This window comes from Rattus norvegicus, chromosome 2 (assembly GCF_021556685.1).
Source record: "Rattus norvegicus strain SHRSP/BbbUtx chromosome 2, alternate assembly SHRSP_T2T, whole genome shotgun sequence".
NCBI classification, from domain to species: Eukaryota; Metazoa; Chordata; class Mammalia; order Rodentia; family Muridae; genus Rattus; species Rattus norvegicus.
This window is the reverse complement of record NC_141535.1, coordinates 58,182,783-58,205,516: the sequence shown is the minus strand read 5'-3', so window position 1 is coordinate 58,205,516 and position 22,734 is coordinate 58,182,783. Positions and strand designations below refer to the sequence as shown.

Genomic DNA, 22,734 nt, shown 5'->3' with positions numbered 1-22,734 from the left:
ATAACTCGTTTCATGCTCAGTCTACACAGGTCTAAATGTGGATGTTAAGTTTAAAATGTTCAGAAGAAAACATGGAATGGTGTGTTCATGACCTTGGGTAATGGTTCTTAAACAAGTTATACAATGTACTATCCATAAATGAAAAATTGCCAGGAATAAGTCCAGTACTCTTCTGAAAAATCCTATTACAGACATAATCATAATCTAGACTTTAATGAGATTGATGCTGTATTGATGTAGTCTTCTTGTGCTGTTGTAACAAAGTGCCATATGCTGAGTGGTTAAACAATAGTGGTGTGCTGGGGCCAGCATGGTGGGTTCCGGGGAGAACCTGTTTACAGCTGGCCACATTCTTAATATGTTCTAACAAGCAGTGAGTGAAGGGGGGCAGAGAAGGGGAGGGAAGAGAAAGGAGGGCTTCTTCCTTTTCCTCTTCCCCTTCTTTGTCTTCTTCCTCTCCCTCTCTTCCTCCTCTTCCCCCTCTTCCTTCTCTTCCCTCTCTTCCTCCTCCCCCTCTTTCTCTTCCCCCTCCCCCTCTCCCTCCCCCTCCTCCTTCCCTTCCTCCCCTCCCTCTCCTTTTCCCCCTCCTCCTCCTCCTCCTCCCCCTCTCCTCTCCCTCCTCCTTCTCTTTGTAGCCTGTAGTTAGAGCTGGCCTAAAACTTGCTGTGTAGACTTAGCTGCCTCATACTTCTGACTCCTCAGTGCTGAGATTGCAGTCAATGTCTTTTTATAATGCCACAGTCTTATTGGATTAGGCACCTAGCCCTGTCACCTCCTTAATTTTAACTGCCTCATAAAACCCTCTTCTCCATGAACAGTCATGGGAATTTGGAGGCACCAACATATTAATCTTGGAGGACAAAATTTGACCCACAGAGATGGCCATGCATCTCACAGTAGTGTTATTGGAATGCAATTCAGTCCACAGAGATGGCAATAGTATGTGTCGCCTATATCATGGTACTTGCACTCAATTATGCCTCTAGTATTCTTTTTTTTTTTTTTTTTTTTTTGGTTCTTTTTTTCGGAGCTGGGGACCGAACCCAGGGCCTTGCGCTTCATAGGCAAGTGCTCTACCACTGAGCTAAATCCCCAACCCCGCCTCTAGTATTCTTAAGGATCAATTGATTGTGCAACTGTTTTCCTCTCCCAGTAGAAACAGGTCCTCCTGGGTCTGTTTGTATTGTATGTTTGTTGTACTTTGGTTGTATTTTCTGTGATATATTGTTTATGTTCTTATCACAGAGGTCGCCACATAACGAGACCCATTCCCAGTGGATGTTGGGGATGGAGGAAGTGATGCTATTGTTTGCTGATCTAGTTTTATCTTTGAGTGGGGGAGGGGAGTCTGAATTCTCTCTCAGCAATCTAGATGGGAGAAGAGTAAGTGGGACTGGATGGGTCCCTCGGAAGGATCTATTCTTGGTCTTGGTAGCATTACAATGTTCTCATCTTCCTATATGTCTCTTCAGATAGGATACCCTGTGCTTTGCATATGCATATATAACATATATGTATATTATATATATGTATATATATGTAATTTGTTCATATGTACCATATGTATGCCACATATATAAGTCTAATTTGAAAAGACATTATGTTAGTGTAAGTTTGTAGAAATAGTTACATTTATCTGTCATTTGTCAAAGCACAATGCTCTTTGACCAAATCATTAAAATTGGAAGCATTTACCTTTGGCAGAGCAAGGGCTCATCTAGAAGTGAACGCTGTAGTCTATTATAACTTGAGCCCATGGTTCCACACTCAAGGTCATTCACTACAGCTTATCAAGATACAACAGAAAACAATAGATGAGAGCACAAAATAAATCACACACTGCACGATAGAATATTATTCCGACATTAGTGAACAGGCAGCAGATCTGCTGACTAGGAAGGGTCTGTGGATTAATAACTATGCAGAAGCTGCTCCCATTTGAGACAAACACAAGCATATGTAATATATATATATATGTATGTATATATATGTATAATTTTATTTTTTGTGGAGTATGTAGAAAACCACTCAAAACACCTGGTGGCTTTCGAGGGAGGAAAGGTCGTTACTGCCCAATCTGATTAATAAACATTGCAGATTTTATTTCATTTAAGTCAATAAAACCCAAACACATTTTTTTTTCTTCCTGAACTTCTGTCACCTTCATTTGGAGTATCACCAAACATCCCACAATTGATGTTTCCCTTTATTTTCTTTGCATCTATCCGTGGGGTAGAAGTCAGCGTCTTCATCCCATGATATTGAGCAAGGTAGGCAAGGCCATTAGCCTGCGGGTGATACCATTAATTGAGTTTAAATCACCAGAGAATTTAAACACTTAAAAAAAAAGCCAAAATAACAAAACATTCAAAGTAATTTTTGCCATTGTTAGTTCCCGTCCCTCCCCCTCCCCTGAAGGCAGGAAGAGGGTGAAAGTCATGTCTCATTTGTCTTTAGCTAGATGTCTAAGTGCTGTGAGCTGTTTGTCAAACTAGGAGTGGGGACCTGGAGGGAATGTGATTTTAATTGCAGAGGATGGGAATGGGCTGTTTCTAAAGCCCATCTTACATTTGTAATCATCAAAGTCCTACAAGGAAAGTTTTATGTCTGTGGTCCCAGGACCCAGAGTATGTAGGGCCCCTCAGAAATAAAACATGAGGTGAGACCTGCAGGAAAGAAACAAGGGGGAACCCTTGGAAAAAGAAGACCTGTTTCCTCAATCAGCTATGTCTACCTAGAACAGGTAGATGATTAGGAAGAGACAGATGTCAGCTCCTGTCTAGCAGAGAGCCACTATGTTAAAACCCATGTTTGCAAAATTAGCAATAGGCAATTTATATAACAGGTTTTAAAAAGACTCTATACTGGGTGGAGGGGCGTGGAGGGGCATGGAGGGGTGCTGGAATTCTGTTGCGCTGTTTCATTAACTCATATAAAATTATAAGTAGAACTAGACCCGGTGGCACAAACTGTCATTACTCCAGTTCTTAGGAAGGCTAAAGAAGGAAGATTTTTAATTCCCAGACAATAGTGGCCTAGGCAGGGAGTTCCAGGTGAGCTTGGCTACATAGTGAAGCTCTTCCTAGAAAAGTAAAACAAAATAAATTGCAAACAACAATACAACAACCCCCCCCCTCCATGGAAATTTAGTTATGGCCGCCACCCATCATTTGGGGAACACATGCTCAAAGCAGAGCCAGAGGTGAAGCTCCCAAGTCTCCAGTTGGATTTGCTCTCCACCGGGTCATCCCCCTTAAGAGACCGACTCTCTGCCTGGGCAGTGAAGGTCTGAAATTTGCATCTGTTCTGCACTTTTGAGAAGAGGCGGTGCATGAGTTTAGGTGGATCATGCTGTTCCGGTCTCCTTGGCTGTGAAATGGGAATAGTGCTAAGACTGTACCTTCCTGGTGTGGTTGCTATGGGGATTAAAAGCACTTTAGAGAGGTCCCTGTACCCAGGAGATGCCATACAGTCTTAATACTCATGATTGCTATTTACTTAAATCCGTGGACCAGCGCGTCATTGTTTTCGTTGCTTGCCCATCAGACTTCTCTTTCTTTCTTCTGTATTTATTTATATTGATTAAGTTATTTACTTTACATCCCAATCACAGCTTCGCTTCCCTCCTCTCCTCCAAGTCCCTCCCTCTCAACTCCCCTTCTCCTTCAGTGTAGCCCTCTCCCCTTCTCCTCTGAAAAGGGGAGGCCTCCCATGGATGTCAACCAGCCTTGGCATATCAAGTTGCAGTCAGACTTGGTGCGTCTTGCACCTAAGCAGCCCAGTTAGTGGGAAAGGATGTCAGACACAGTCCGGTCTCCAGCTTCAAAGTTCCACAGGAAGGCCCAGATGCACAACTGCTGCATGTGTGCAGGGGCCTAGAATATACTCTCTGATTTCAGTTCAGTCTCCATGAGCTCCTGCGGGTATAGATTAGTTGCTTCCTTATGATTAGTTTTCTTATGGTGTCCTTGACCCCTCTGACTCCTTCAATCCTTCTCTGCCTGTTCCACTGTCCCCTAAGCTCCACCTAATGTTTGTCTGGGGGTCTCTGCATCACTTTCCATCCATTGCTGGGTGAAGCCTCTCTGATGACAGTTATGCTAGGCTCCCGTCTGCAAATATAGCAGAATATCATATATAGTGTCGGGGTGGGGCTCCAACCAATGACTGGCCCAGCCTCCTCCCCATGCTGTGACAGCGAGTCATTTTTAAGTGAGAAAGAGCAGAAAAATAAGGAGACATCCTCCCGAAAGCACCGGCTTGCTTCAGGATACGCCAAGAACTCCAGGATCAAAAGTCAGTATTGATAGGCGAGGTCTGATGCAGAAGGATGGATTCGAATGGCGGTGGCAGCCCATGCTAAGACAACTCAAAGCAGATTCCTGTGTGGCATGGAGGGGGCGGGATGACATTAGCGGCCTCGGGGACCCTAAGGGTCTAGCAGAACTTATCTCTGCAGAGTCACCTTGCCTGGTTTCCCTACGTAAGTGTAGTGCAGTCTGGACATTCCTGAACTAGTTCCGTTTAAGAGAAACTAGGGTTCTGGGCTTAGGCATCTTTAGATACTCAAGTTGGGGCAGACTTTGAATTTATTTATGGAACAATTACACACCTGAAAATACCAACGTGTAAGGAAATATATTCTAACCTTGCTAACAGGATTAGGTTCATTACGGGACCAAGGGTAGAAATCACGGGACAACACTCAACTCTCCTAATGGAAGGTTAACAAGAAGGGGCCAGGACACAGCTCTGCCAGGTAGGGCTTGGAGATCACCCGCAGACCTCTGCCAGTGACCCGCAGTCTCTAACTGCGGGGCGCTTCCTAGGGCCTTTGATCCTTCCCCGGATTCTGGCAAGGGTCCATTTTCCTTTTAGTTTATTTGTTGTATCTGTTTCAAGAGGGCTTGGGGGGGGGGGTCAGAACGCCAGTTTGCGCCGGAGCTCACACCCTTTGGGGGCAGTACTGTAAACTCCAGTCAGCTACACAGATCGCTTAGGAAGGGAGGGGGTCTTTCCTCAGCTGGGAAGCTAAATGCTGGCTCCCGGCTTTGCTCCTATTCCCCAGTCCCAGCCTGGCCGCAAGCGTCCCCTTTACAGAGGACCTTCTCAGCCCCAAAGAAGCTGGAGTTGCCAGAATTACCTGGACTTTGTTCTCCTTTCTCTGGAGGCTCTAAAGTTGCCACCCGCCACCAAGAGGGACCTGCTCCCCCAGCACCAGTCCCTAATCTTCATTTGGCCTTTGCCTCGGCGTGGCCTAGCCTTAGCTCTCCCTCCATCTGTGCGCCTTAAATCTCACTTATCTTCTTAGCACCCAAGCCTTGGCCAGCCCCGCCCTCCTCCTCCGGACTTGCACATTCCAGCCCCTCCCTTGCGCTTCCTCCGGAGTACCTTACTGGTAGTAACCTTTGAGGCGTTAGGAAAAAGTGGCTTAAACTGGGTGCAAGCCACCTAGTGGGGGAAGAAGAGTCCAGCCAACAATACCGAGGCACCCCAAAAGTTCAGGGTTAGGATCCAGTGGAGGACCCTGGGCCCACAGTCTAAGTCAAGGAACTCCGGCGGAGTGTTGAAGTCGGTCCCACCCCGGCCCCCAATCTAGGTCACCCGCGGGGAAGGGCTGAGCTGGGGGCTGTCTGCGCGGGAGGTGGGCGCGGAGTGAATTGATTCAGACCCTGCCCCTCGCTCTTCCACTAGATTGTAATTCCATCTCCTGCGGGTCGAGCCGCCCTCCCTCAGGCGGCCAGTGCGTCCCTCCCCTCGGCTTCCAGCGTCCACTCCCCAGCCCCGAAAAGCCTTGCCGCTGAGAGCCCGCTCCACTCCAAGCACGCCAGCCTCCCAGCTGCTGCCTTGCCTCCTCGGACTCCCGAGTGGCTCCTGGTTCAGTTCCCTGGGTCCCCCACCTTCTCATCCTCGCGTCACTGGCGTCCCCCGCGTCCCCAGGAGACGCCCTTTCCCCGCGCGCCCGGGACTTGGTGAAACTTTGCAGACACGGTCGGTGAGATGGATTTAATCTCAACCTTCTTGCTCCATTTCTTGCTCCTGGCCTGCAGCCTCCCACCCGGCGCCGTGTCACTCCGAACCGCTCTGCGAAAATCAGGTAAAGCGCTCAGTGCGCCCGGAGCCATGGTGCCCTGAGCACTTCGGTCCCGGCCTTTGGTGGGGTTCTCAGAGCAGGCAGCTTCACTCAGCTCTCTCCGCTGACCCGCGTGAGCTCAGCCCGCCAAGGCTATGCGCAGAGCTCAGCCGAGGCTAGAGACTCGCCCTCCCCCAGCCCAGGCAGTTCCAGGGATATTGTTTGTTAAAAGAAACGATCTGTTTTCCAGAGCTAGTAGAGGCGGTGGGCTCTATGTGGAACCACAGACTGCTAAAAGTTGGGGGCAACTATCGCTCTGTCTGGGTTACAGAGGACCGAGAGAGCGCAGAGGACTTTCAAGAGCTCCTCCTGCTTCTTTGAACATCTTATTGGATTCATACTGCCTAGAGCCCAGCCATTTCCTGTTGAGTGTCTGAAGGTTTGCCTGGAGTCCCCCTTCCTGGCTCTGGTCCTGTCGAAGCACTGGGTAGGGACCTGCACTTTCTCTGTTGTTAGGATTTTCTTGCAGCCCCGGGCTGTTTGTGCAGAAAGCAGTCCACAGTGGGTTAACCTGATCTCTTTTAGAACTCCTGTTTTAGCTCTGCTGTTCAAACAAAGATATATATGCACCGTAGGCTAGCTAATACAAAGAGATCGGAGAGAACGCAAAACCCACAAAAACCCACATTTCCTCTAGGTAAAAAGTATGTTTTTATCAACATTGATTTGGCTGTGTCATGAGGGAAAGTAGAACATTTTAAGCAATAAAGTTCCTAGCATTGCTTCTGGGTAACGATTTTTTATTCTTTGTTGGCCAGGACCATATTTAGAATTGTGAAAAAAAAATCTGCTTTTTCTTAGCTTACTTTACAAGTGGGGGTTGTCTTATGGGATTAATTATGTCTTCTGAACAATGGAAAACAATCTAACTATTTTAATTCAGCCTGCAAAACCTCACAGAAAGTGGAGTCTGCCTTCACAAATGTTTCTACAAGAAAGAGGCAAACCAGGAAAATTTATCAGAATGCAAAGAAAATATGCTTGGCAGGCACCCATTTGCATGTTCAAATATTTCTCACTGCTCCAGAATCTGCCTGGAGTTTAGGACTGTTGCCTTTGATCCTAGGAGATATCTCAGTCTTCAGGCTCTCTCGGTGATCACCTGTATCCCCTTACCTGACTTAAAATTGAGGACCATTCTTCCACAACACATTCGGATTCGGTACAAATCTGTCTGTACACTGTCCAGTTCATTGGGGAGGCAACAGCAGTCACCCAAGGTAGATTCATATTAAATTGTCTTCGTATACCTTCCAGCATCTCAATAAGAGGAGCCTTTGAACTTTCTTGCTCAAGAATCCCACACTACAATCGCTTGCCCTCTGCAGGTTTCTGCACAGGAAACCATCTAACCATGTCCGAATAGCACATGCATACATCTGTGGCTCTTAGCCTGTGTGACCCATGCAAGGTTCTTTGAGGGTAGACTTTGATCCGTTTAGGCAGGATGTAAAACTATTGCACAAAAACCTACTGTATATGATGATTCCACACATCCCCCCCCCCACTTGCCTCTTCATTGTGTGTTGTTTTGGGTCCTTTCTCTCCTAAAAACATTTCTGGCTGGTCCTCTCAGCCTCAGCGTCTTGTTCAGATACTCACACCAACAACAGCTCGTGCTGCTTTCTTTGCCTTTACTTGAAGCATTGATGGGGGGGGGGGTGTTTGAAAACTTCCTTTTAAATGTTTTTGTCTTCATCAAGGTAGAAGGTATTTAGACTATCTTCAGCCTAAGAAAGGCTTTAAAAATTTTTTAAAAAAGATTACTTTATAATGTTATCCAGACAATGGTTTTCAGGTTGAAAAGCTGTTTGGATGGAAACGACAGCTACTTCATAAACTTCGGGGCAGATTTTCCTTGTGGGCTCATTTACATCTCATGGAAAGACTCGTTTTTTGATCCGTAAAATTGGTCCAGATTAAAAAACTGCCCCAGTTGGCTCTGATGCGAACGGCAAGGAGCTCATTTGTAATCTTCCCCGGACACCAGCGAATCCCGCTCCGCTCCATATGGGAGGGATTTTGTACCTTGCCCCCCCCACACACAACCCCCCATCCCATAGAAACTGACTCGGGTGCAGTACTGTGGTGTGGCCCCCACACAAACACTGCAAAACAGTGCATTCTTCTTATTCCTCTTTGCTCAGCACAATGGGCTTCTGAGAAGTACAGTCTTGTTTCAAAATCTTGGATTCCAATTAGCCCAGAGGTTCTGCCCCTTCATTTAGAAAGAGACAGGTAGAAAAGAGCACCTTGCCCCCCTCACCCCAAGGTGGAGTAGTGCCTTCTGGCACTGAGCATGAGGAAAGAAAGCTCCACATGTACCAAGACTCACAAGAGTTGCCACAGCGGTCTCAAATTAAGTCAAATTAAATAATAATAACTGACACTAATTAAGTGCTTGTTACACTGTTCTGCGAACTTGACACACGCTGATTCCTTTAATCAAGCCAGCAGCCTTGTGAGCTGCATGCTGCTAGTTTCTTTGTTTTACTAAGGGGGAAACTGTGGCTTAGTGGAGCTCAGTATCTTACCCCAGGCCACACAGAGGCTAAAGAGTGGAATGGGAATTTAGGCTCTGGTATTTGGCACAAAATCCCAATCCTGAGCTGTCTTGCTTGCAGAACTATGTAGCCTTGAGTGTTTTCAAGGCTGAGTTCCCCAGGGACAGAGAGCCTTGTAACCTAGGGAGAGGGCCTCACCTCACAATTTTGTGAGGGGCCATGTGCCAACTCCAAACAAAATGGTACCTAGACTACTGATGTGGGGTACAGGAAGCTACTATCCCTTGACCCCATCTGTAAATAGTGTAGTAGCTTTAGAGAGGAATAAGGAGCTACTCGCTCTCTTTGTCAGACTCTTACTGTTTGAGGGGACAGAAAGACACTAGGGCCTCTCGGGAATAGAAAAGTGAGAAGGTGGAGAGCCCTATGTCTACACCACCTCTGCAGGCCCCCACTGTGTGTAAACACAGTGGGTCGAAAGCGCTTCATTCCTGTCCTGCATAAACTGGAGGCAAGTGCAAACTCCTCACCTTGCTGTGGGACGAGAGGAACCATGTCCAGGTTAATGCCGAAAGCTGAGCTGGGCTGGTGTGAAGACCTCCACCCCCAACACCCATGCCCTGTGGCCCTGTAGCCCCTTGCTTCTGGTTCTCAGCAGGGGTTTCAGGGGGAAGTGAGGGGAACTTCACACGGCTGTGGACAGGCAGGAAAGAAGCCACCCATGGTCCACAGGCAGATCTGTCACCCTGGCCTTCATGACGATTGTTTCGGGGCAGCTTTATTGAGATGGAGACGTTTATGAAAATTCTTCCTTTTCAGGGATTGCTTGATAAGTTCTAAGAAACATCTCCAGTACGGATAATCTCAGTTACTCAGCCTCAGCTAGCAGTAACCCCCTAAGGGGCCTTGTTCTCTCTCATCACCTGCCTACAGGCTAATTCCCCTCTTGTGAACGTTTGTTTAGCAATAAATGGTCTTGGGCTATTGTCTTTACTTAAGAATATAACCTTGTATTCCATAGTAGAAAATCTATCCCCATCACAGCGCCTGGCAACTGGTGATCTGATTTCTGACCCTATAGTTTTGAATCTTCTAGAATCTCTCATATTTTGCGTGTACTTTCCCATACCCAACACAACACTTTCAAGATGAACCCTTGTGTGGTGGCACTTATCAGTGTTTTTTCCCCTTCGTTCTTGGTTAGTAGTAGTCCTTTGTATAGGTCTTAGATAACTGAAGTGTGTTTAACTCTTCCCTCAGGAATGGCTTTTTAGGTGTTTTCAACTTCAGCCTGTGGTGAACGGGGCTGTTCCACCCAGCTATATACATACCTCTGTGTGGATATGCTTTTATTTCTCTTGGTAAGGAGCCGAGTGGGGATCATTACTTGTGGTAGGCTGAACTTTCCAAGACAGCACTGAATTGCTTTTCAGAATGGTTGTACTGTTTCACATTCCTAGGAGCAATGTATGGAAGTTCTACTCATCCTAGATTCCCCGCAGCGTTTGGTACATGTTTTCATTTCATCTCTGTAGTTGTGAAGAAGAGGTGGGGGGAAAGCTAACACCAAAACCTGACAAAAAGAAACATATGGGAGGATGGGTTTAGCTCACGATTGGAATCTATCACTGGAAGTGACAGGAATTTGAAGCAGCTGATTGTATCACATTCAGTCAAGAGCAAAGAGAAGTTAATACATGAACATTCACTTGCTTGCTGGATGGTTTGTGCTCAATGATTTCCCTGCTATTGTATGGTCATGACTAGAGAATGGTGCTGCCCATGGTGGGCCTTCCCACATCAATCACCTTAATTAAGATGATTACCACAGGCCAATTCAATGTTGACAATCCCTTATGGATTGATACTAGGTCATTCTAGTTGTGTCAAGTTGAAAGTTAAAGCTAACCATTTCTTTGTCATTTCTCTGTTTCTTTGTTTTTGTTTGGTTTAAGGTTTCTAATGGGTGTGTATAATGATATATCTCATCATAGTTTTAATTCTTTCCTTCTCGACTAATGATATTGAACTTTTTTCATATGTCATTTGCCTCTCAAGTTTCTTTAAATCTTTTGACTTTTTCTAAAGAGAAGAAAGGCATTTGTTTTTCTTACTGATTTTTTTTACTATACATTGTACATTTTGAGTGCAGCCCTTTATTAGATATGTGCTTTAAAAACATCAGCTTTCCAGATGCAATTTACTCATTCTGTTGCGTGTGTGTGTGTGTGTGTGTGTGTGTGTGTGTGTCCGCATGCATGCATTAGAAAGGGTCTCTCTACATAACCCTGGCTGTTCTGGAGCTCATTCTGTAGAACAGACTGGCCTGGAACTCATAAAGATTTGCCTGCCTCTGCTTTCTGAGTGCTGGGATGAAAGTGTGTGTGCTACCATGCCAGGCCATGAGATTTAAATCAAAATTTCTTTTCTGATTTGTGGATATGTTGGCTTTATTACACAGGTACTGTTGTGTTTGTTGCTGGTGGGGTGAGTCTTTGGCTTAATGGGTTGCTGTGCATCTAGCTGCCCATGGTAGCTCTTGCCATTCAGACCTGCTCATATCCTCTTGCAGCAGATTTGGGGTAGCCCTGCTATTTCTCTGAAGCATCTAACAGTGCAGTTCTTAGGGGTGTCAATGCTGTGGCATGTCTGTGGCCTGGTGCCAAGAGTCAGGACGGGTATACTGGGGGCCTGAAGATTAGTGGATTAAAGGCCAATACTCCCAATCCTAGGTTGTAGAGTTGTTCTTTATTGAGACAAAAACTCATGGCATCATTAAATTTGGTACAGGTACACAGGAAGGTGAGTATGTGGGTTCTGCTTTTCCTCTTGACCTGTCCTTTTTGCCTCAGGTTCCAAAGCCAATGGGAGAAGGTAAAGCAGGGATCAGAGTTCAAAGTTTTCCTGGAGGGACTGGCTTCCTCCACGGTCATTTTTAAAATGTGGCACAAGCCCATAATCTTTTTCCTTTCCACTTCCTCAGTATTTCTCCATCCACATAATTAGATTAAAACAAATATCTCAACATATTAAAAAAAAGAAAACAAAACAGCAAACAAGCAAGCAAGAAAACCAAAACCCTAGAAGAGGAGAGTTAGCTCACTGGTAGGCGCGTCGTTGGTGGAGGATGAAGAATACAGGTCCCACAAGGGAGCTTCTGCAGCTGCTGGCTGACACCGGGAGGCTGAGGCATCAGGAATCATCCTGGCCAACTTCCCAAATGCACCTTCATCAAGCTCTTGGGAGATTGTAGTATTCTTAGTTAGAACTCCTATTATGGGCCTTTTCCATTGGATTTAGATGTGATTTGGGGTCCTTGTCTTTCCTAGATGCCCCCCTCATTTCCTTTTTTTAATGGCCAACTTTATTCCATCACAGTGAGGTTGTGTTGGTTCTTGGGAGCCACCCCCTTTCTCTGTGTGTATAGGTAGATGAATAATAGATAGGTGGCACCATATAGGGATATATCATATGCACACAAGTGTGTGCTCACATACACGTATGGTATCTAGTAGTGCTTAGCTGGTAATGCTCCACAGACTTCACGGATCACGGCAGAAAAACCCCCTGACTCAAACTGGATCTGATGTCCTCCCTTTCCATGAAGCTATTCATCATGTGTAGTAACTACAAAGAAACACTTCCATGAGTGTGATCAAAACAAACGAGAGAAGTCAACGGCAGGGTTAGATGTGGTTTAATGTAAAGTAGTACTTTCCCTGAGGAAGACTGACTTGGACAGAAACTCTCTCTCTCTCTCTCTCTCTCTCTCTCTCTCTCTCTCTCTCTTACACACACACACACACACACACACACACACACACACACACACACACACACACACATATCCATCCATCCCCAGGGCTAAGAGTTTAATAACCTTAGAATTCTTTGGGGAAATAGTAGTCTGCAGTTTTTCTTCTGTTCTGCCACCCACAGTGTGTTAATATGGTCTGAAAGTAAACAGTGATTCCAAGCTGTTGAGCCCGATATGTCTGAGGTTATGGGGAGCCTCACCTTCCGCATGGTTTGTCCTGCGGATGTATTGTATTTCCATACCTCAGTCTCTGAGGCTAAGTAGGTTTGTAGTTTGTATTTTCCATGAATGAAATCATATGTTTTTGGTTGGTTGGTTGGTTGGTTGGTTGGTTGGTAAGTGAGAGTAGGTCTCAAGTAACTCAGGCTTCCTCTACCTCCCAACTTCTATGTCCCTAGGTATGTGCCACCACCCCTGCACCATGACATCTTGATGGCAGCTGACTGTTTGAGCTGGCTAAGCCCCCGCTTCTTAATGAAAACTGCATGTCAGGCTGCATGTACTAGGAATCACCTATAAATTCTGACAGAAAAGAAAAAAGGCAGGGGTGGGAGGATTCAGGAAATATAGCTAGCGGAGTCTAAGGTGCAGGATGTAGGAAAAGTTCCTCAAAGCTATTTTTGAGTCCACTGGTGTAGGACCTCCCTTTTGAAGAAGGACCCAAAGTGCGGCTTCTAGGTACTGAGGTAAACCAGGAGATACTGTCACCATGCTGAACCACTGATTGAAGAGACCAGTCTTAGGTGGAAAAAAACTACATAAATAGCCAGCAGAGGGCATACTTCCAGAGCTTGGAGAAGCAGGTCTCGGGCTTTGGACGGGCAGGTACAGAGGTCTTCAACTATGCAGAAAGAAGTTTTAGAGTGCATACCGGGCATCCGACTGTGAAACAAGAACTCCTGGAGAGCTGACGGCAGGCGACTCACAGTCTACAGGTAGAGAATCTGGGCTCTGCTGCCCTCCTCCCTTCTTCGTACCTCGACCCTGCTACACCCACAGTATTGTCTCTTCCTCGTCACTGTGCCAGTTAGCAGCGGCATTTGGACAGGTGCAGTTTAATTAGGCAACCATGTAGAGACTCACTGGGAATGCTGGAGGTCGTTTTGGGGATTTGTTATCTTCTTTGTTCTTATGATTACCTTTTAGAGATGGGCTTGATAGCCCAGGCTAACTCCGAGAGGGTACTCCACCAGCTTCAGGCTCCTGAGCAACTTTCTGACTTACTGTGCCTGAATAACACCTTTCTAGAGCCAACTTACCCATGCCTTCCTTCCCTGCTGGATGGCTTCGAGCAGACCTGAAAGACTGACAGCCACACCATGCTCTACATAGCCAACCCCCACCCTCCATTTTTCTCTCACAGTCAGGAAGCTGTTTCATTTAGCTTGCAAGAGTGGCTCCTGGCAGAGCAGACCTGTACGTACTTCAATATCTGGCCAATGGGAGGCTAAGCTCTGAGTTTTCCTGTTGGTTATTTGGTGACATCTGGAAATTTGTGTAAGCTGTGCACCCTTTCTCTAGTTTCCAATAAATAATGTTAAGGAAAGTACCTACCTTACAGGCTTCCTCAGAGGACTAAGGAGGTAGTGTGTATTCCAAGGCATGGGATAAGACTGACTGATGCTTAAGGCAAACCTGAGGAAACTGTTAGTCTAGATTAGAAGGAAAAGCCTGAAAGAATATATATGCAAATTTATTGACCGGCGTCCTAACAGACACGCGCATTTATGATTTCATTTTCTTTTTATCCTTTCCCGTACATGCTAATGTATCATTGCTTGTGATTTAATTTATAGTGACTTATAAACATTTCAGATGTTTTTATAAATAAGTTAATTTATGAATCAAAAAATTGTTCAGCCACATACCTTGATTCTATGCTTGGAAAATGAGGCCGCCAAGCGCTTGTGTTCTCTCTGAGTGGGTTACCTCTGTAAGCATGCATGACCCCTGTGGTGAGACCCACCTGGCAACTATTTTTGAATGACGTTTTACAGGGTTAGGGGAAGGGAATCTGTTTCTGAAAGAACGTTCTTACTCTTGATCTATGACAGGGAGTCAGCCCAGCTCTCAACGGAGCCAGGTACAAAGAAATACCTCCGCTCTTATGCATGGGTTAGTGATGACAGAGAGGCAGGCCAGGCCCTGTGGACTCCTGCAGTGAGTCTACCATTTCTTTGGCTACACGAAGGCCTCTCCTCCCCTAGGGAAGCCCACTGCTACCTCAGCAGACCCTGCTTTGAGAGAGCTGAAGTACTGCATATGGATGAGATATTCCAGGTTGAGCATCCATATTCCAAACTCTGAAACTCTAGGCCCCAAACTTTTTAAACCCTGATGCGATGCCTCATGTGGAAAGCCCCCGCACGTGACTCGATATGCAAAATGTAGTTTCACGCAGGGAAGTATTTAGAATATTCCACAGATTCCCTTTAGGTTCTATGGGTACAGCCCTTGTGAAACATACACGTGTTCTGTGTCTTGACTTGGATCGAGTCTTCCACAGCAAGCATCATTATGTATATGCAAATATTCCCCAGTCTATAAAAACAGATATCCTAAGCCTTCCTGTCCTGAATGAATTTGGGTGAAGGAAATCTGCCTGCTTCAGCTAAGAGTGATTGCGATAACTAGCTGGTGCCTTCCCTAGCCAGGCTGGCCATGGCTCTCCTCTACTTTTATTTCTAAGTCTCTTTCTTCTCACTCCCCTAATGACACTCGAGATGGGTTTCTTATCTAACTCTGCAAAGACCAAGCAATTTAAATTTTAACACTTTTTTTTGTTTTTGCTGACAAGGCACCCCCAAATCCTGGTTCAGTTTTAATATAACGTTAATGCTATTTATTTTTTCTTGGTGCAATAAGTTTATATTAGCCTTTTAACAGTTTACTTTGTGCAAAAGGAGTCGTTATCAGCAGGCACTTCTCCGTAACATCTGGGCAGTTGGGAACATAATACTTAAATATAACCTTCGTTTAAAGCCTTCCTTGGACAGATGGCTAATTTTATTGATCTAATCTTACACTTAGGAATAGGTCCCATGATCCTTTGCTTGCAATTCTTAGAGTGAGCAGAGAAATAAATAAGATGGCCGATGGTTGTGAATTAGGAGCCTGTTACTGGTCTGTGATTTATCTTTTAAATACTTCCATATAAACAGTGGCAGTATGGATTGCTTGAGTCTGTACCCTAGGGGACTCTGTGTTGCGTTCAGTAGCACAGGGAGGAAGGCAGCACATTAGCCTACGAGTTTATGTCTATTTTCACCTCATGGTGACAGTGTCATAGCATGGTTAAAGGTAGAACATTACCTCTGCCCTAGGCAGGCATCCATGCTCCCTGGGCTGGTTAGTTATCATTTGAGCAATTTTACTGTGAGGTGCACTCTCAAAGACAGCTGTGGAAATATAGCACATGAGGTAAATTTACACAAGAAACTTTGTGTGGTGGTGCATGTCTGTGTCCTAAGAATTGGGAGGTGAAAGAGGGAAGATTGTGAACTCCAGGCCACGGTGGGCTATTATATAATGAGACTGTCTCAGTAACAAAACCAAAACCAACACACACACACACACACACACACACACACACACACACACACACCAAAACAAAAAAACAAAAACAACATAACAGACCCAAGTTCACACTAAAGGGTTTGTTAAGCAGGGTTAGCTGTGTTCTCCCTAGTGAATATGTAATTGGCTAAGAAGTTTGCATGTGTCCCTCTAATATTGCACAGACAGAGTAAGAATCCAGTACGCCCAGTTCAATGCTTCCTTCCTGGGATGGAAAATTCATTTGTCTGCTTCAGGTTGGTTCATCTTGCCCTTACAACAGTGATGTGTCAAGGGCCAGTGGTGGTGCCTGCCTTTAATCCCAGCGCTCGGGAGGCAGAGGTAGGTGGATAACTGTGAGTTTGAGATCAGCCTGGTCTACAGAGTGAGTTCTAGTACAGCCGAGGATACACAGAGAAACCTTGTCTCAAGAAAGCCAAGAGAAATCATGTCTTGAAATAAAACAGAACAAATGGATAGTCATGTGTCTGCCACAGCACAGACAAGCAAGCACTTGCATTGGTCAATTAACATCAGCTGCTGGGTGAACAACTTCAAAGTTTGTTACCTTCACACAATGTTTATTTTCCATGTATTCACAGCCCAGTGTGTGTGTGTGTTTCTGGTTGGCTGTTCCCTCTGGATGACTCTGTTGTGTGTGGTGACCTCAAGATCTTGCCAACCTTTGTTTAGTATCTCCATCTTGTCATGGTACATGTCACGGACCTACAAGGAGGGAGGTGAATAGCATGAAGGAGTGTGGGAGAGGCTTTATGTGTCAGAGCAGATGACAGTCACATAGCCCTAGCTGAATTCCAAGGGTTCCAGGAAATACATTTTCAGTGCATACATGGGAAGAACCTGAACCCAGGACAGTAGTTGTCTCTGATGCTCTATTTTGAAATCCCTTAAAGGACCAAGTGGAGGTGTTACCAAATTTGTAGGAGCAGACAATCTACCATTTTTGAGTCTTTTTTTTTTTTTTTTGCCTGTGCATGAGTTTGAGCTGAAGTGTAACTTTTGTGGTAACATTTAACCTTGTTTAAAAAGCGAGTGCTTAGTGTCTGTGCGCTGTTACTATGTCAGGATGAGTAAAGAAATAAGTAACAAGGATGGGTACGTAGAAAGAAAGAGTCGTATGTGGGTTCATGGTCCTGGCCCATGATCTTAGGGCTGCACCTGGTGATGTTCTTGTTGGTCAGAATCCTGAGGTGGTGCAGAGAGGACACTCGACATAGAGAAGGGAGAGAGCATATGTATGGATCCTTGCTCTGACTATTTTAATGAAGGAACCATTATCTAAGTATACATGCTCTCCCTGATGACCTTATCTAATCCTAAGCACCTCTGAAAGGCCCCAGATCTAAACACTACTCAGATTAAATTTCCACCCTCTCAATGCCTCACAGTAGTGATTAAATTTCAAGGCATGTTACCAAGGGGCATGTGGTCAGGCCGTGTCTGAACTGTGGCAGTTACCATCTGTCAGAAGCCACAGCAATATAAGGAAAGACCCTAAAAGCCAAGCAATCCAACTGACGTGGATCAGTTTGGAACAAGGTCCAAAATATGTAGAGAGCTACCTTAACCAGGGCTCCACCATTGTGGTTGAACTCTGACAATTCCTGAAGCTAGAGTGATTTGATTTCCCAAATAAAAGTAATCTGTTCATCCAGGTTCTTTCTCACCCTCACAGCTGGTTCACAGAGAGCTGGACCATAATTGTATGCCATGGGCTCCAAGTCAATCAAATGGCATAAAAGGTACCACTTTCCTCTGGGTTCCCTCTTTGCTGAATGACCTGAACACTCCTCAGAGCCTCAGCCATGTTATTGTGTACCTGCCAATGTAAATCTAGTAAATCTCTTACCCCATCGGACAATCAGTGTCTCCTTGGACCCCCAAACCCAGAACTTTTCAAGCTAAATGAATATAAGTTTTATATGACTGCATATTCTTACCTCTTACAAGAAGTAAAACCCCTTCATAGAAGTCACCTATGAGTTAGAGCAGTGGTTCTTGACCTTCCTAATGCTGTGATTCCTTAATATAGTTCCGCACGTTGTGGGGACCCCTAGCCATAAAATTATTTTTGTTGCTTCTTCATAACTATAATTTTGCTATAGTTATGAATCATATCTATGTAAATATCTATGTTTTCCAAATTTTGGGGGGGTTGTAACCCATGGGTTGAGAACCACTGTGTCGGAGAGTATATTTTTGGGGGCTTGGGAGATACTTCAGAAGATAAAGTCCTTGCCACACAAACATGAGGAATTTTATACCCAGAATCCACCTTTAAAAAGCTGAGTGTATGGCTTACACACATGTACTTACAATCCTAGCAATGGGAAGCTGGAGACAGGAGGTTCTCTGGGGCTTGCTGGCCAGCCCGTTGCAGCTTAATTGTTGAATTCTGGGTTTCTGATGTCTACTTCAGGCTTGTACTCATGCACGCATGCATCTATGCAGGTGTATGCACATAAATACAAAATAATAAGAAAAAGAAAGAATGACTTTCTAGAAAGATAAATTAAAACTTTAGCCACCCCACCACCAGTTTTCTAGAAGCTCTTCTAGTTGTGTTTCATCGTAGAAAGGACTCTTCATGGTAGATAATTTATTCAGTAAGGTGCTTCTTAAAATAGAACAATAATCTTTTAGACATAGAGACCTGCTGGGTAAGGACAAAGATAGTGTGGCGAGATCCCACTGTCAATAAACTCATCGGTTTGTTTGAATGACTTTCCAAAGCACCTTCGGAAAGATGATTTCATTATGGCTTTGTCATCTTTGTCCTACTGGGAAGTCAGGACACTTAGGATGACTAGAGGTATGGAGATGAAATCGCCAAGATGTGAACCTAGGCTAACCAACACTCTCACACTATTGCTCTGCAGTGTAGAGGAGTACCTGTAGCCAACACAGGAGGTAACAGTGAAACTTCTGGAAGCTGATGCTCACTTAAGCCTCCCCCTGCTGGATGTCTTGCTTTCTCATAGACTTCTTTGCTTTCCCGGTGTTGAATGTTATCTCCACATTGATCTGACACTAGACTATTTCTCCCTTATCTCTGCCCAGGTAAATGCAAGATGTGACTCTATTGCCCTTGGAGGGGACTTCACCAGTGAGAGTTCCTCTTTATCCTGCCTTCTTTGGAGAGGCTGTGTGCATGCCAGGGATGCTCTAGAATGACTGAGGAGTGTTGACAGTCATACTCCCTGTGGCTGGTGTGCAGATGACAGCCCCCTGAATCTTCTGGGTGTCTCTGATAGGAGAGATTTTGGGTGTCTCATGGGCCACCAAGATGGATGCCTATCTTTGACATTTCCCATCCTTCCAATATTCGGTAGCCGCCTTCTTGGGTAGTAAGCAGTAGGTGTTAGTCTTCCGAAGCGGGATAAGTCAATGCATTCAAGTGGTAAGGCTTTCTCCTTGATGTTCTGACAGTTTCTAATTTGTTCATGAAATAGAGAAAACATTAGGTTGTATAATGGCTATTCCAAAGTAATGGATAAACTTCAGTTCCAACCGGGAACACAGAGGAGTCATAGAGACTCCAACCACACAGGTCTGCATTTGAATTCTAGCTTCAGCTTTTACAGTTGACTGATTCCAGAGGTGTACTTCATTTTTCATTCTTTACGTTCCTCATCTGAAATTTAAGCATCATAATGCCTAGAATAAGGTTGTTTAGGTAAGCCTATAAAATGTCTAAACCTTTGGTGTTCATCAATTACATTCTTTATGTTTTACAGGGTTTATGGACTAGCAGAGGTGGGATTTTTTTTCCAGATTGACACAACCTCAGACTTGCATTGATGTAACATGCAAATAAGCTTAGGAGCCCATGAACATGCAAATGGAAGAATTCCATTGCCTGAATTTCATATCACAGATTTTTCCAACAGACGCTCTCAAATGATGACTTGTAAGTCTAGGTTAGACATAAAGTTCATGTCCTTGACAAAAGACCTGAAATCAGAGTCAAATTTAATAAATAAAAAAAAGCCAATGTTCATTTGGAGCTTTGTATAAGATCAGGAAGAAAGGATTAAGCCACTATAGGAGTGATAGATTTTTGGACATAAACTATCAAAAAATGGGCTGTTTGTAGTTGAAATACTTTCTTGAGGTTTCTAAGCTATTTTTTTTAAAGCATGCTATTACAGAATGAATTTCACTATTTTTTAAAAGATTTTTTGTATTTGTTTATCTGTACATGTGCACACCTGTGTGCTGGTGTCTACGGAGGCTAGAAGGTATCAGATCCTCCAGAGATAAAGTTACAGAAGGTCATGACCTTCCCAACATGGATTCTGGGACCCAAACTCAGGTTCTCCGGAAGAACAGCATGTTCTCTTAATGATTTTAATCTCTAGCTCAAAGACGCTATTTCCGTGGTAAATGCTGTTGTTCACCTCTCCCCCCTTCTTTGGACACAGTCTTACATAACCTAGGCTGGCCTGAAACTTACAATGTGGCTAAGAGCGTCCTTGAACTCCTGATCCCCTTGCTTCTCCTTAATGCTGGAATTACTGGCATGAAACACCAGGCCCAGTTTTTTGTATATATATTTTCCTTTTCTTGTCTTTTATTTAACAATATTCCGCCATGATAACTTTCTCCAAATGCAGTTCTGATCTTGCAACTCTTGTATTTAATGTTTTTCTTTCAGGGCCCCTCCGCCTCCTAGAATCTAATGCCGGACACACCAGGCTTAGAATAACATGGCCTTTCTTTTCCTGTCTCCTCTCTGGATTCATTTCACGGTCTTCTTCAGTCAAGCTAGATCGTGTAGATGGCTTGCCATGTTATAGGCCCTCTCCTCCTTTTCCAGCTGTGAATGCTGTCCACATGATGGTCTGACTTCAAATCTTGCTTTCTCACCCCCGCACAGGGAAATACCTTTGAAGGATAAGTCAGTTGTTCCTGGCCCAAGAAAGTTTTCATACAATACCCTGTAGGCAGAAGCAAACCCCCAGGGCTCCCATTGTGCCTGGCCTTTTGGTTGTGGTGGCCTTTCGGTTTTGGTGTGTTTGAATCATATCTCCTATTCTTCACATCCCCAAGAAAAGCATCCTGAGTTCTCTGCCTTTGCCTCTCCTGCATCGCCTGATGGAGTGTCTTGCGTGAGGCTGGCCCTTCAGTCGACAGCTGTGAGATGGGAAACAACAGCCTCATTCTGGGCAAATGCGTTTTCACATCGCGTGATTAATTTGGTCCCTCTCGCAGCTCCCAAACTCATTTCCTTTCTCAAGTGCAATACAGAAAAGGTGTCACCCCCGCGTGCTAACGTTGTTGCTCAACCTGTGCAGACGTTTGGAAACCCACACTGCGGTGTGATTTAGAGAAGGGAATGCCCCTGGGAGTCTGTCTGCAAGCAGCAGGTAATTTAAGTCCCACCTCTGCCTGCTGCAGGCTGTTGGAGTGTCAGGGTTTTAAGGAGACCCTGATTGAGTCTAAACTGTGAACTGCATCTCTGTTGCTACCCAGAGGCCGAATCTGCTTTGAAATAACCTGTGGGGCTGAGACCTGCCTTGCATGCAGAGGTTACAAAGTCAAGACAGGACCGTATACTTAGACATCAGAGGACAAGGGTTAGGAGGGGTTACAATAGCCCAGCGTGCAAGACTCCTTTGCCCATCTGCTTTTAAAACCAGAGGAAAGCGAGGCTTCTGTGGGAATGAGACTACTGAGAGGGTCAAGTTGCAGGAGACAGGCTAAAACCGGTTGGTCGGTCTACCATAATGAGGTCTGACTGCAAGGCCGTGAGGAAAACAGTACCCTAGTTCTTCAACATTCATCTTCAGTTTTATCGTGCTGACCCTGGCTTGCTTCCAAAAATCAATTCTGCAAACCCTGGAAAGTGAAATGCCCAAAAGCTGGACATTTTGCAAAGGTGTTTTTCATTGTTTGCCTTCTGAGGACCAACGAGGCTGAAAGTGCTTCTGGGCAGCCTGATTGAAAGTGCCTGATCGATTGACCAGTTAACTGACTTCTTGATCCATGTGGATGTCAAGAAATATGTGACGACACACTCGTGTGCATACGTGTAATAGAGAGTTATGATGTGTCCCATTACAGTTGAGATTAAGAATGAATAGAACAAACGGTTTGGTATCAGGAGAAACTGTGTTGATGTCTGAAGCTGACTTTGAAATACCCTAGGTTTTCTGACAGACGGAGAGATAGAAAAACTGATAGACATATATGTGATAAATCAAGTATAGTAAAAGTATGTAGAGGCCTAGTGGTGAATACACAAACACACACACACACACACACACACACACACACACACACACACACAATGCTCCGTCTAAAATTCTTTCACTTTTCTTTATGTTTGAATATTTTCATGATAAATTGATGGAAAAGATGAAGCAAATATTAAGAAAACAAGCATGGACACATTTATACCCATCCATGTGAGCTTCCAACATGGCTGACTCTGAGCACAGATATGAGTGGGTTTCCTTCTTTGCGGGCCTGTGGTCTCTTCCTATGTTTGTCCTCAAGTGAATGTGTATGTGTGTCATATCTTCCTCAATCACACCTCATGTTTTGAGACAGGGTCTCTCAGTGAACCTGGAGCTAACTGATTTGGCTAGACTCGTTGGCCAGCAAGAGCAAGGAATTTCCCTGCCTCTGCCTCTCCAGTGCTGGAATTACAGGGCTGTGCCACCAGGCCTGGCTTCTTACAGGAATGCGGAGATCAAAGC

General features: G+C 44.9%; 1 protein-coding gene across 1 annotated transcript in view; it reads left to right on the top strand.

The window, feature by feature from the left end:
- The first annotated feature begins 5,798 nt into the window (after window positions 1-5,798).
- Egflam (EGF-like, fibronectin type III and laminin G domains) overlaps window positions 5,799-22,734 on the top strand; it is a 174,030-nt gene continuing 157,094 nt past the window's right edge. Inside the window, 1 exon segment of the mRNA NM_001108938.2 lies at window positions 5,799-6,097. Coding sequence (NP_001102408.2) covers window positions 6,001-6,097 — 97 coding nt within the window. The 5' untranslated portion in view covers window positions 5,799-6,000.